General features: G+C 40.9%; 1 protein-coding gene across 1 annotated transcript; it reads right to left on the bottom strand.

Moving 5' to 3' along the window:
* Positions 1-1,008: 1,008 nt before the first annotated feature.
* Positions 1,009-15,252, bottom strand: EPCAM (epithelial cell adhesion molecule). The gene is made up of 9 exons (XM_060606630.3): positions 15,009-15,252; positions 12,700-12,807; positions 12,141-12,381; positions 11,192-11,257; positions 9,917-9,980; positions 8,354-8,455; positions 6,468-6,668; positions 3,893-3,937; positions 1,009-2,481 (listed from the first exon to the last, which is right to left on the bottom strand). Exons 1-9 carry the CDS (start codon positions 15,082-15,084, stop codon positions 2,440-2,442), a joined length of 945 nt encoding a protein of 314 aa, XP_060462613.1. The 5' UTR covers positions 15,085-15,252; the 3' UTR covers positions 1,009-2,439.
* Positions 15,253-15,746: the final 494 nt, after the last annotated feature.

Consider the following 15,746-nt stretch of genomic DNA (forward strand, 5'->3'; position numbering starts at 1 on the left):
TTCTGTGTAAAAATGCACCTGAAGCTTTGTCAGTACAGGGTGCAGGACACACAGTTCAAGAAAAAGGGGGAGTGCGTTCCCCTTGCAACACCTGCTGTTTCCCCAGTTTGAAGAGCCCAGGGCTTCTCCAGCTCCTCAGCTTCCCTGAGCACCTGCTCCCACACCCAAATGACAAAAAGCAGCTTTAAGGGCACATGGGTGGCTCAGTCGGTTAAGCGTTGGACTCTTGATTTCGGCTCAGGTCATGATCTCATGATTGTGAGATTGAGCCCTGTCTCCGAGCTGGGCATGGAGCCTGCTTAAAATTCTCTCCCTCTCTACTGCTTGTGCTCTTTCGGGGGGGGGGGGGGGGGGGCGGGGTGGGGGGGGGGAGGCAGCTTTACGGAGTGCCTTTGGTGTCTAATAGGACATGTTCCTATGAACAGTTTTTCCCCAGCACCCTAAAGCAGGGGTTCAGCAAACTTTTTGTTAAGGGCCAGAATGAATATTTTAGGTTTTGCCAGCCAGTGGGTCCAACGCTACTCTTCTGCCACAGTACAAAACAGCCACATACAGTAAATGAACGTAGCTGTGCTCCAATAGAACTTTATTTACAGACACTGACATTTTTACCATGTAACTTTCACATACTAGGAAATATTCAATCTTTTAAAAATGCAGAAGCCATTCTTATTTCCCAGGCTATATAAAAACAGGTGGTAGGCCAGGCTGCAGGCTGTAGTTTGAGGACTCCTGTCCTAGAGGGCATATTTCCAGCAAGTTCCATGGGGCAGATTTTCAGTAAGTCCCTCCAGGGTAGCATCATAGCAACTTCCCTCCTCTTCAGTGAGCTGCACTGCCCTCTCCCAACGGGTCCAGATCTCAGCCTGGGGAGTGGGGCTTAGGCGAAGTAGAGATTCTCTTCTTCGGGTGCTCTGTCTCAGGCCTGGGGGTAATGGCTGCTCCTTATTATCTATTCCCTTCTTGCTACTCGCGGTATCAATTTCTATTGCTGCATAATGCATTACCACAAATTTAGCATTTTAAGACAATAAACACATTATCAGTTTCCACAGGTCAGGAGTTTAGGCATCACATAAGTGGGTCCTTTTCTCGGTCTCAAGACTGCGGTAATGTTGGCCAGGGCTGTGATCTCATCTGGAGCTGGGGTCCTCTTCCAAGCTCAGTGATTGTTGGCGGAATTCAGTTCTTGTGGTTGTGGGACTGAGGCCCTCCTCTCAGCCTGCTGTTTCCTGATAGGTGACCCTCTCCACCACATGGCAGTTTGCTTTAAGACTAATGGGAGAGCTCATCTATAGTTTCTACTTCTTGTCTCCTACCTTCAGGCACTCTTTTGTAATCTTTCAATACAGTCAAGCTTTAGGGATCTCAATCACATCTACATCTAAAATCCCCTCACCTTTGCCATAAAATGTAACTTAATCTCGGGAGTGACTGCTCATCATATTCACAGGCCCTGCCCACACTCTAGGGGAGAGGATTATTTGGGCATGTACATCAGGGATAAGTAATCTTGGGGGACATCCTAGAAGTCTGCCTACTACAGAAGGGATAAAAATCGTTGGTAAATGTTCAATCTAACTTTTACATTTTCTTTAATGCTGTTCTCTTCATAGTGTTTTTAAAAATTTCCTATCAAAAGCAAAATTTCAGGATACTCTTAACTCACACAAAATGTGTCTTACTGTAATTATTTGTCATGTAAGATGTTGAATGTCTGGTGCTTTAACTCAACCAACCATAGCATTCATGGTTCACAACATTATCCACCAATTCTGCCCTAAGGTGTGTTTGTCAAAATGCCAATTTGTTTAAAACAGAAACTTAGATTCATTCAGAATAAAACTGTTTGATTTTTCTGTGTAGAAGTTACATAGAGATTATACACTTTATACTGAATACACATAATTATAAATACTCCTATAAAACTCCAATTTGCAGTTAGCATTCTGAGCATTTCTTAACCTGTTATCTTATTTGTATACTATGAAATTTGATTCTGTATGATTCAAACAAAGTTAGGAAATTTAGTTTTAAAATATTTTATTTCAGTTTGTAAAAAAAAAGTTTGTATGTACAAGACTCAAAGTAAAAAGAAAGGCAGCGTTCAATCACAAATGGATGAGACACTAGTCATTAAATCTCTACTGTGGAAGCATATTTAAGGTACACACTTCAATGTAAGGCAGAAACAATTTTAACTCTGCAGTCCAAGTTCCTAGTTTTGTATCAGATCTGCATATATAAGACACTTGTGGTCAAATTTTAAGATTGGTAAAGTCAATTTGAAGCTGCTTATATATTGAGTACAGGTTTCACTATTACAAACAGATGTTAACTAACAAAACAATAGTCCTCAAAGATCTCTTTGTCCCATGTTTGTACATTTGTAATGTTTGCTAACTTCCCTTCTTGCAGTTACTCTTCAAATTATAGTCATTATGCATTGAGTTCCCTATGCATCTCACCCATCTCCTTTATCTGAAATAGAGGAAAAAAAGAGAAAACAAATTTAAATAATTTTCCAGGTTTTTGTTCATCCTTAAAATAGTTACAAAAAAAAAAAAAAAAAAAGAGGAAAGCAAGATGATTCTCTCCACGTTTATGAGCCCCATTTGGAAAAAGAAAAAATGTACTACAAGGAAGCATGCACTGAATGCACGACTCAAACTACTATTTGGAGGTAAGACGGCCAAAGTGATGGGGAAGTAGCAGGTGAGTTAGATCTTTAAGAATGGATAAGGTCTTTATTAAATGGATGCCATTTTTATGTCCAGTAAGAAACAATATATTTTCTATTTTACAGACGAGGAAATTGAAGCTTAGAATTGACTTGTCACAGATCACACAATTAGTTACAAGCAGAACTGAGACAAGATGAATGGAAACTACGACCACTGGCAAACATTCTGCTGTGTGCCAAGCAGTGGACCAACACTGTATACAGACTACTGTGTTTAATCCTACAATGGGTCTGTATGTATATCCCCATTTTACAGATAAGGAAACATGGAGGCTTAAAGAAGTTAAATAACTTGCCCAGCTAACAAGTAATCAAACCCACATCTACATTGCTCTTGACCACAACACTACATTGTCATTCCAACTTTGTTATGCTTCAGTTCAGGGAGAGTCTGTCCCCTAGACCTGTGGTCACCAAACCAGGTAAGCCAGATGGTCAACTATGGTTTAGGGAAAAAAAAAAAAAAAAACGCTACAACTTTCTAGTTCTATTCAATTTTTTTTCAATATTCTTTTACATTTCTGTGTTTCTTGGTAGAAGATTAGTAAAATGCACATACACAATTAAGATTAGTAAAATGCACATACACAATTACAAATAAATGCATAAATATATAAAAATCAGTGGGTATACTGAAAATGTTATTGACAGAGTTCAGGAACAAGTGTGGTTCACATCCAACTCCAAGCAACTGACACGCTAACAATCTCACACTTTGTCTTCACACTAATGTAGGTGACTAGTTAGCATGGAAGAGACTCATTAGGACATGTATTAAGCTCTTTTTTAATAATTATTTCACTGGAATAAAAACAATAACTCAGGTCATCAGCCACATTAAGTTTCTGTAATGTGAATCCACAGAGTACGCCTCTGAAAGATTCCATTAAAAGTTGACACTTTGTCAAACAAAAATTGCAGGTTTCCTATCCCACTATGCGTTGAGGCAGAATTCAATATTAGCTGGTCTGCCATGGAACTCATGAAGGAGAATTTAAGGAAACACTGAAAGACTGTCCCTAAGACCTTAAGGACTATACTATGAAGGGGCTCCAGTATAATGGAGTCCTATCAGTGTCTAGGTAGGTATAGTGATTATCAGGAGTAAGAGATTTAAAAAGGGGCCTTTTTATTAAGTAATCCATTTACCTCAGCCTTCTCATACTTTGCCATTCTGTTCTTTCTGGAGATAACCTGAATGGAAGAAAAATTGACACATAAATGTTTTTAATGAACATTATTCCTATCTGAACAAATTTAATTTTAAAATCTACAGATATTATTTCTTAAATTAAAATTTCCCTACTAAACTAAAAAAAACAAAAGCCTATACTTACCATGACGAGACCTAAGTAATATACAGAATTAAAGAGGTTTTTAAAAAATGTTTATTTATTTTTGAGAGAAGGACAGTATACTATGTGTGCACGAGCAGAGAAGGGGCAAAGAGAAAGAGGGAGACAGAGAATCCCAAGTAGGCTCTATGCTGTCAGTGCAGAGCCCTATGCATGGCTTGAACTCACAAACTGTGAGATCATGATCCAAGCTGAAGTCAGACACTTAACTGACTGAGCCACTCAGGTGCCCCTAATATACAGAATGGTTGCATCATTATTTTATATACCAGAAACTAATATAACACTGTTTATTATATTTCAATTAAAAAAAAAAAAAAAACTTTGAGCCCAGCCCCCACCAAAATCTTCTGGAACAGTAACAACAAAAAGCCTACAACAACCAGTTAAAAAAACCAAAAAAAAAAAAAAAAAGCATTGAGAAAACAACAAACAATCTTTAATAATAAAATCTAACAGCCTGTTACGCATTCTTCCACATTTTGCTCCATCCTAATACAAACATACACAAAACCATACATATGAGTTTTGGGAAAGGGGGCAGTCTAAAAAAATGGGATCATACAGTATTATTTCCCTCTCTGCACAGCCTATATCAACATCATAGGAACCTTCCGATGAGCAAAAGCTATAAATTGCACTCATTCTTTTTAACAGCTTTATTCCATAACATAGATATTCCACAATCTCCTCATCCATTTTCCTACAGGGGTGCACTCAAATTGTTTCCAGATTCACCCTTACGAGCAACAGTGCAATACATAACCTATACTGTCCTTCCTATGTACCTGTGCTTTCATTTCTATAGGACAATTTGATTTCTAGGATTCTCTCATGTGTTTATTTCCCATCTGGATTTCTTCTGTGAATCATCTATCCATGCCATTTGCTATTCTTGATTTAATTTTCTCCTCTAAGAATTCATATATTATGCATAACTATCTTTTTTGTTTTATGCATCATGGATATTTCCCCCCAGCATATCATTGCTATTTTTCACTTTATAAGATCTTTGCCATAAAAAATGTTTAATTTCAACTTAGTCAAATATGTAACTTTTCATTCATGGACTCTAGATTTCCTGCCTTGCTTGGTTTCCTTTACCACAAGGTTGCACAAACATTTCCTAAATTAATTTTGAGGCTTGTTCTATTTTTCAACATTTGTTACTATAATCCATCGGGAATTTGTTTGAACATGGGCACCCTGCTCCATAATGTACCATTCCCAGAGTTGGGCAATATGGCCTGCCCTGAGGGGGCGAAATAGAAGCTCAACTTTGTTTTCGTCCAGATGGATAGCCAGGTATGATGATTCCACTGAACTGAAAATTTAAGTTTTCACATACCCTCAAATCTATTTCTGAATTATGCTATGTTGTTAAGATTTCTTAATGCTGAGCATCCTTGTATTTCTAGAATAAATCCTGTCCAGGTGGTACCTTCTTCTGCTGAGGCACTGCTAAATTAAATTTGCTAATCTTTTGTTTAGAATCGTTCCTCATATTTACCACTTTTAACCCTTTCCATGCTAACTTTAATAATTGGTGTTCTGTTGTTTCATTTCATTGAACGGTTTGGGAGTTCAGGTATTTTGCACTGATGCTGGCAGGGCTGTTGGACTGTTTGCAGCAAGAGAACTAAAGGACATTTGCTGCTTGGTGGCAACGTAACTGACCTGTGCGGTGCTCAGCTATGAGCTTTTCTCAGATTAGTATCCTTTCTTACTTCATAAAGTGACCGTTTTATAAAAAAGGGCCAGATGCAAGAGATTCATTCACTATAGAGTATTATAAAAACTGAAGATTTTGCTTCATTAATATGTTCTAAAATATGGAGATAGTTCTCTCACATTGTCACCTTTTCTTGAAAAAATATGCCTTCAAATGGCTGGATGGCTCAGTTGGTTGAGCCTCTGACTCTTCATTTTGGCTCAGGTCATCATCCAGGGTCATGGGATCAAGGCCTGCACTGGGCTCTTCACTGACAGTGCAAAGCCTGCTCAGGATTCTCTCTTCCCCACTCCTGTACACTCTCTCTCTCTCTCTCTCTCTCTCTCTCAAATAAAATAAAATAAAATAGGGGCGCCTGGGTGGCTCAGTCGGTTAAGCAGCCGACTTCGGCTCAGCTCATGATCTCGCGGTCTGTGAGTTCAAGCCCCGCGTCAGGCTCTGTGCTGACAGCTCAGAGCCTGGAGCCTGTTTCGGATTCTGTATCTCCCTCTCTCTGACCCTCCCCTGTTCATGCTTTGTCTCTCTCTGTCTCAAAAATAAATAAACGTTAAAAAAAAAATTAAAAAAAAATAAAAATAGAAATAAAATAAAATAAATAAAAAAAGAAAAAAAGAAAGTGGACTTGTTCTACACTCACCAGCACAACGATTCCAGCAATAATTGCAAGTGTCACAACCACAATGACAGCAATAATACCAGCTTGCAGACCCTGCATTGAAAATTCAGGTGGTTTTTCATCAACATAGTAAATTGCAGTTCGCCCGGGATCCAGATCCAATTGCTCCCCGTTTACTCTCAGATCCATTTTACTGGAATGGAACAAGGATTCGTCTTTAACCTATATTTAGAAGGAGAAAAGCAATTTAAAATATTTAAGAAAACCTACCATGGCCACATAGAATTAGATGCCAATTATACATGGAAAGAACTGCTGTCAAGGGTCTTTTTGGTTTGAGCGGTAACTATCACGTACGCTGAAACTTCAAAAAAACTTTTTATTGTGGCAAATTTTCAAACACACATGAAAGTAGAAAGAACAACATAACGAAATCCCATGTACCTATCACCTGGAGTCAACAATATAAACAAATGGCCAACCTTACTTAATCCATTCTTCCTTCTCTCCTTCCTCCCTTCCCCCTCCCCCTGGGCCAGATTGCTTTGAAGCAAATCCCAGGTTTCATCAGAAAATGGCTCAGTGTAGGGGTGCCTGGGTGGCTCAGTAGGTTAAGCGTCTGTCTTCGGCTCAGGTCATGATCTCATAGTTTGTGAGTTCGAGCCCCTAGTCGGACTCTGTGCCGAGAGCTCAGAGTCTGGAGCCTGCTTCGGATTCTGTGTCTCCCTCTCTCTCTGCTCCTCCCATGCTCACGCTCTGTCTCTCTCTCAAAAATAAATAAACATTAAAAAATATTTTTAAATAAAAATACATAGCTCACTATGTTAATTTATTTTTTTGATAACAAAGTCGAAACAAACTATTTTTTTTTTCTAATGTTTATTTATTTTTGAGACAGAGAGAGACAGAGCATGAACAGGGGAAGGTCAGAGAGAGAGGGAGACACAGAATCCGAAACAGGCTCCAGGCTCTGAGCTGTCAGCACAGAGCCCGACGCGGGGCTCGAACTCACGGACCGTGAGATCGTGACCTGAGCCAAAGTCAGACGCTTAACCGACTGAGCCACCCAGGCGCCCCGAAACAAACTATTTTAATCACACTAATTACATAGCACTTCTTATATCACCCCTTGTTCATGGACATTATAATGGAGAAGAGGCTATCCACATAAACTAAGTAACTACCAAGGATACAACAGGTAAGAATTATGAGAGAAGATATTCTCTCATACACAACAAACAGGTCAGAAAGGTGTTTGCAGAAGGTGCAAGGCAGGGATGAGGATGTTATTAATTGCAGCACAAGAATCATGTGGAGAACAGAGGTGTGGTTGATATGTAAGTGAAGAAAAAGATAACGAAAGAAGGGGCGCCTGGGTGGGTGGCTCAGTCAGTTAAGTGTCTGACTTGATTTTAGCTCAGGCCATTACTCCAGTTTGTAAGATTGAGCCCTGTGTCAGTCTCTGTGCTGAGAGTGGAGCCTGCTTTAAGATTCTCTCTCTCCCCCTCTCTCTCTGCCCTTCCCCAGCTTGTGTGCTCTCCAAAATAAATAAATAAACTTAAAAAAAAAAAAAAAAAAAGATGATGAAAGATCCTGAATCCATTGAAGCATGACATACAACATTGCATTTATAAAGCAGTTTTTTTTTTTTAATTTTTTTTCTTTATTTATTCTTGACAGAGAGACAGGGTGTGAGCAGGGGAGGAACATAGAGAGAGGGAGACACAGAATCTGAAGCAGGCTCCAGGCTCTGAGTTGTCAGCACAGAGCCTGATGTGGGGCTCGAACTCGCGAACCGTGAGATCATGACCTGAGCCAAAGTCGGATGCTCAGCCGACTAAGCCACCCAGGCGCCACTAGCATTGCATTTCTAAACACAGGAATTAAATGAGGAAGATTATACTCACATCTTTTTCAAAATAATAAGCCACATCAGCTATGTCCACATCATTCTGAGTTTTCTGAGATGAATTTTGCACCAGATCAATAGTGATAAGATCATTCTCATACTGGGGGAAAATATGAAAAATACAAATTAATACCAACACAACCAAAATCATGTAAAAATATTACTGTTCAATATTCAGAATATTTAGTTTTTAATTTTCTATAATCTAAATGTGTCAGTGTTCCTTTCCATTAGCGGGTAACTGAATTTATAACTAATAATGTAAAACTCTTTGGAAGTTTTAAAATCTATCCAAGGGAAGTAAGACAGCTACACAACTAAAAATAATTATGATGCATATTTTCTTTCTAAAAGAGAATATTCTTCTGCCCAAAAGATTTCAAACAAGATCTTAAAGTATCTTAGTATCTTAGTACCTTAGTATCTTAAAGGTATCTTAGTACCTGGCTGGCTCAGTCAGTAGAGCATGTGACTCTTGATCTTAGGGTCATGAGTTCAAGCTTCACATTGGGCACAGAGCTTACTTTAAAAAAAGAAGCAAAGGGGCACCCGGATGGCTCAGTCAGCTAAGTTTCTGATTCTTGGGGGGTGCCTGGGTGGCTCAGTCGGTTGAGCATCCGACTTCAGCTCAGGTCATGATCTCACAGCTCGTGAGTTAGAGCCCCGCGTCAGGCTCTGGTGCTGACAGCTCGGAGCCTGAAGCCTGCTTCGGATTCTGTGTCTCCCTCTCTCTCTGTCCCAACCCACTTGCATTCTGTCTCGTCTCTCTCAAAAATAAACATTAAAAAAAAAAAAATTAAAAAAAAAAAAAGGTTTCTGACTCTTGATTTCCACTCAGTCATGGTCTCACAGGTTATGGGTTCAAGCCCTGCACTGGGCTCTGTGCCGACAGTATGGAGTCTGCTTGGGATTCTCTGCCTCTCCCTCTCTCTCTGTCCTTCCGCTACTTGACCTCTCTCTCTCTCTCCCCCCCAGGATAAATAAGTAAACTTTAAATAAAAACAAAATAAAAAAATAAAGCACCTTATTTGGTTAGAACTACTTTTAAAATAAAATACTAAAGAAATACAATCCAAAATGCAGTATGCATTTACCACATTCTGCTTTTAAGGAGCAAAAAAGTATATTCCTTCCTGTCCTTAAAAATGACATCACTTTTCTGCCTTGAAAAAGTTCCATTACACTATTCAAGTATTTTTCAACCAGAGTTCAAAGAGTCAAGGAAGGGGTAACCTGGTTAAGAATTAGCTCCTTAAACCAGAGAAGATGGGAGCTAGGTGGCATCCTAAAGAAAATGTACCAAAAGCAATCATTGAGAGAGGTTTCCCAGGCTAAAGTGACTGGCATGCATGACGGAAATTAGAGATACTACATTTTCCTTAAGGGTGAACTTGAGGTTTTCAAAGGCTATGGAAGGAAAAGAACAGGAAATTTGAATTAAGCGTCCAGGGTTTAAACTGGTATTCAAGTGCAGTTTAACCACTATCAAAATTCATACCCAAACCATACTATCCCACCAACTTTCTGCAAAAGCTCATTTAAAAAAAAACAAAAATCTTACCAGAATGTTTGTGATATATTTTGGATCTAGTTGATAACGAGTTGTGATTACCTCCTTAAGTGCACTGTAAATAATTAAAAACCTGTGTTTTAAAAAAAGTGTACTACACAACATTAAGAAGCATTACTTTCTAACTAAGCAGGTAGCTCAAGCTCTAGAATTGTCATTAACCAAACTTGTTTTAAAAATTTTATGCCATTCTGCAACTACTAATAATTGATTCAGGCTAGAATCATCCATTGATGTTAAAATAATTGAGTTCTAGTTTGATTAGAAATGGGATATTTACACAGTACCCAAGTATCTGCCCATATATTTATTAATTACAAAGAAGTAAACAGTAACTCTACCTTACAAACCTAATATATATACATATCCCCTTAACTACAGTTAACATCACTAATAAAGGGACAAGACATCGGGTGCTTCCTAATGTGAAGTACTGAAAAGGACATAAGATCACTTATGCAGTTTTTCTGTCAAAAATGTTTAGCTTGCACAGATAAATCCTAATCTGAGGGACATTCTATGAACTGATTTGCCTATACTCTTCACAAATATCAATGTAATGAAGGACCAACGAAGGCCAAGACAGTGTTCCATATCAAAAAGGACTAAAGAATCACAACTAAATGCAATGCATGATCTCAGATTGCATTCTGGGTCAAAGGGGGAAACAACTGCCATAAAGATCAACACTGGGAAAAGTGGCACAATTTGGTGTAACGTTAAATTTCCTGAATTTGGTAACTGTAGAGTGGTTATAGAAAAAAGTGCCTTTCGGGGCGCCTGGCTGGCTCAGTCAGTAGAGCATGCGACTCTCCTCTTGGGGTTGTGAGTTTGATTCCCTCATTGCACGTAGAGATTACAAGAAAGAGAAAGAAACTAAAAGGGTGCCTTTTGTTCCTAGGAAAAGATACATTAAAGTATTTAGGGGTAAAGGGGCATGATATCTACAACTTGCTCTCAAATGGTTCCAGAAAAAAACATCTATACATGTTTAGACAGATATAAAAAGCACACACACACATACACATTTAAAAAGAAAGTGGGGCAAAATGTTCATTGGTGACTGGTGAATCTGAGTGAAGACTCCTATAGGAATCTGTATTATTCTTGCAACTCTATTTTCAAAATAAGGTTAAAATATTACTTATAATATCTTATTTTTCATAAATATGAAAAAGCATTAAGACTTGTTTTCCTTTTTCTAATGGTGTAGAACGAAGATCTGAGTATTAACTGTGCAAATAGAATGCACTTAATAGTACGTACGTCTGTAAACTTTTAATATCATAAGGTGTTTCTCTTGTTTTGTGTTTTAGTTCAATGATGATCCAGCTGTAAAGTAAAAAGACAGTATTTATTGATTGACTAATAGGAAAATTCCCAAGTGAAATTACAGTATAATTAACAGAAAAGGGTTTATGCAATAGGTATGCCCTTAATTTCTTCCTTGGCCTTCACACGTTGCTCATAAAGCACTCATCCAGGAGAAAACACCCTTCCAACAGGTCAACCTCTGGCGCTGGGCCACTATACTCAAGGTCACGTAAAGCCAAGGCTTAGCTGCTCACGCTGGGTCACGTTCAAGGGAACAGACAAAAAGGCACCGAGTGGAACAGAGAAAAGTGACCATGAGGCTTCAGAACACCAAAGGAGAGAGTGCCTGCCTTGGTCTTGATAACTTTCCAGCTCTAGTCACTTTTTAAATAAAAATTTTTTTCCTTAAGCTAGCTTGAGTATGCTTCCGCTCCTTTTTATTGCATGAGCCCGAGACAACCACACCTCGTTTTAAAACGCAATAAATAGGCAAATACATAAACAGCTTAAATTTTTCATATACATTTAACACTAATCCAACTTTAAAATCTGAACAGTGTTAAGTAAAAATGTAAGAGGAAAATCCTTGTTTAGTAGGCTACTATAAGAAACAATTCTTAAAATAACAAAAATATATTGCTAGTGAATTCATAAAAGTATCTCTGGAAAGTTATATAACAAGCTGGTGACATCGGTTCTGTGGAAGTAAACTGGGTAGCTGCAGGCGGGGGGGGGGGGGGGGGGGGGAGGGGGTTGAGAAAAAAATGAAAGCTTTTCACTGTATACCCTTTTCTACCTTTTGAATTCTAAACCACCAAATCACATTACATACTCAAAGATAAATGTCATTAAACGAATCTGAAAAGCATGAAGACAAGGAACATTTGACAGCTCAACTCACTAGGTCCTCACGCGTTCGGAGCAGGATATTTCCGTGTCCTTATCAGTTCTTCTGACCCCAGCAGTGTTTACACACCAGCATGTGGTGGTGCCATTGCACTGCTTGGCTTTGAAGAGCCCCTTCTCATCACAGTCGGGATCATAGAGCCCATCATTATTTTGGAAAGCCCCCTCAGGTCTCGCTCTTCTCCCAGACTTTGTGCCAGTCATTTCTGCTTTCATCACCAGACATTTGGTTGCCACTGAAAAGAAAGCTTCATGTCATACTGAAAAGTAACTGCAGTTTTATGCATAAGGAAAAACATTTTAATTTAACTCTAAACTCCCAGAGCCAAAGATTATTGCAGACTTACATGGTTCCATATTCACTTTCTAAGTTTTCAGATGGTTCAGCTACAGGAGATAATTTTGACAAAATAACATGATCCAAATTTGAACCAAAAAAAAAAAAAAAACAAAAAAAACCCCCACAAAACACAACACTTCCCAACTCAAGACACATCAATTAAGGAAGGCTAAACCAAAATACAGTTTAAAGGCAATGAGGATATTCTACTCACGTTTTGAGCAAATGACAGAATTTTGTGCACCAATTGAAGTACACTCGCACTGATCATGTGTGTTCAAAGAGCAGTTTGTGGTCAGTTTGTAGTTTTCACAGACACATCCTAGATAAATTAAAAAACAAAATCCCACTTTAAAATGTGGATCCAACTATGAACTCTAGTGTCCCAGCTAAATTATGTTCTAATAATAATGCTTAAGTTATAGGGCCACAAAGCCTTAAAAAATGGTCCTGAATGTTTTTTCAGCTGTAATTTGAGTGGCTGATATCATGGTGAATAGTTTGTATATATTATACAGACACGTAGTCTAATTTGCATGCATTCCCATTTTGATTTTTTTAAACCAAGAATACAGCCCTCCAAACATCATATTCAGCCTTATCTCCATGATGATACTCTCAGTCTCAGATCCTTCCCTCCTCCTGTTCTGTTAGATAAACTCTTGCTTGTCAGCTACTGACTCATTTCCCAAAAATCAACAATTCCAATTCTAGGATCTGTAAGTAACTCACATTTCCTCCCTCCTCCCAGCCCATTTTCTTAAAATCTGAACTTTAAAGATTTAAGCTTAGTGGGAATATATTCAGCCCTTGGACAACTTTATATCTTAGAAAAATTATACTTTCAGTGAATTTAGGGGTCACTTTTGTTTGTGGGCTTCCTAACTAAACTGAATTCTAAGTTCCCAATTTTGAAGGTGATATTAAGCAGCTTATCCTGGGTATTAGTGCCAGTTTAATAGTCATTATCTTTCACTATCTCAAAACCTCATTTTAATTTCAAATTGGCAAGCCCCTCTAATTCCGTTTATTTGTCTAGCTAAGAGAATACAATCATTAACAAAAATTACTGTGACAAACCATTTTTATATTGATCCTTCATCTCAAGTTGGCTTTAATTATTCCCTGTTTAAATTATAATTAATATGAACCACCTATATAATCGGTCCAGCACTAAACTCCATATTGGGATCACAAAAGGAGATAGTGGCTGTCCTCCAAGAGTTAAAGTCTTATGCAGCACTCTACTATACCTGCTCCAAAGCCCATTTTCATGCCCAAGGGACGTGGAAATTTAGAACAGACCAATCATGTACAGGCTTTCTGAACATACTCTATAGCAACTATCATCACTTTAAAACAATTTAAGATTAAGTACTTAGCCTTAGACTGGAGCTAGAAAAACATGAGTTAATTAAACTGCATAGTTTGAAAGTGTAATGAATTAAGCCCAAGCCCTGTTGGTAAAGGTCTAAAGACCTTTCCAGAAAACTTCCGCCAACTGCCACTTTACTTCTGGCCACCATCTTACCATCAAGAGATGGCAGCCAAGATGTTTATAACAAACTAAGAAAAATGTAATCAAACCGTATGTCCAACGTTCGGATAATGGCGTGACCTTCCACACCAGAGACTGTTCCATCACCACTTAAATTGTGGTTTCCAAGATTAAAAGAAAAGGAAAATCTGGATGTTATGTGGGAGTAAACACACACACACACACACACACACACACACACACCAAGATATAAAACTGTGTTTAGGTTTACAGCAATGTTTAAAGCAATGTCTAAAAAGTATAGTCAGTTATTAATTAGGAGATTCTCTTGAAGCGGTCAGATTGTGAGTTTTTCTTTTTACTCTTTACCATTACCGATATTTCTGGGTTCCTACAATAAACTTGGCATTACCTACACGATCCTTAAAGAAGTGGAAACACCCACTCTCACACCCCAGGTAGTCGAGGCCCAGGACGACTTGCTACCCGCGCAGATGCGCAGCGGGCCCCACGGCCTCCCCGCAGCCACCTGACCCCGCCCGAGACCCACATCCGGGGCCAGCCTCAGGTGCCCGGGGGAGGAGGGGCCGGGCCATCTTCGCCACCGACTCCCCTCCCGGCCGCGGCTGGTTCCGCCACACTAGGACCCCAAGCGCGCGCCTCGGCGGGAGTAGGTGGGCGCGCCCAGACGTGGCGCGGCCGCTGCGTCTCCCCAAGCCCTCCTGGCCCACTCCGAGGCCAAGGAGTTACCGAACGAGGCCACTTCGTTCACTGCCTCCCCGCCCCTGCTCCGGGCCATTTCCCTAGAGAGCGGTGCAAAGCCGCATAGTGAGGAGGTTTCCTCCTCGCCGTGCGAGCGGGAGCCTTCCCACCGCCTGCAGAGCGCAGAGGGCCTGGGTTGCTGCAGCCCCGCGCCATCCGCTCCAGACGAGAAAGCGCGGCCGGCCGCCCCTTCACCACCATCTCCCGTCTCGGATGCCGTGGGACGTCCCCACCCGGCCCCAGCCCACAACTCTGCTGCTTACCTTTCTGAGCCGCGGCCACCGCCGCGGTGGCCGCCGCGAGCAGGAGTCCGAACGCGAGAACCTGGGGGAGCGCCATACTGTGCGACAGAGGCGCGAGGCGGGCTGGGGTCTCGCGGGAGAGCGTGCGGAGGAAGCGGGGCGCTGGGAGCCGGCGAACGGGCGTGGGTTGCGCGGGTCAGCGTCGGGAGGACGGCGGAGAGCTATACCCGCACCGCACCAACGGTGCGAGCTCCCCGAGGAACTGCTCACTCTGCGCGCGCGGCGGGGCGGAGCAGACCTGCCGGACCTGGCGGCCCCGCCTCCCGGGCCCTGCCCCGGGCTGCACACCTCAGCCGCAGGTCTCCGGCGGTGAGTCACCGCCTGGGGGCGGGGGAGAGAGAAAGAGTAAGCTCCCCTCCCCCACACCTGGCGAGGCCGTCGGGGGTGGGGGTGGGGGTACCACCCCGTCCCCAGGTGTATGTGGGCGGCGCCCCGCCCCACGCCGCCAGCAGGTGCTTCCTGCAGTGGTTGCTGGTGGGGCTGGAGGGGCGGTGGGCTATGACCTTGACAGCCTGCAGGGAACCTTGGTAGCTACTGAGAAAATTTGAAAAAACTGAGGCTTCCCTTTACCAGAAGGAGCACGACTCTGAAACCTTGAAGAAATGAGGTCTGAAGGAAAGAGTGAGGGGTCTGGGAAGGCGGAAGCTAAAATGGAATGTAAAGGGAAGCTGGAGAACCGTCGGAACAACAATAAAAAAG

Source organism: Panthera onca, chromosome A3 (genome assembly GCF_046562875.1).
Source record: "Panthera onca isolate mPanOnc1 chromosome A3, mPanOnc1 haplotype 2, whole genome shotgun sequence".
NCBI classification, from domain to species: domain Eukaryota; kingdom Metazoa; phylum Chordata; class Mammalia; order Carnivora; family Felidae; genus Panthera; species Panthera onca.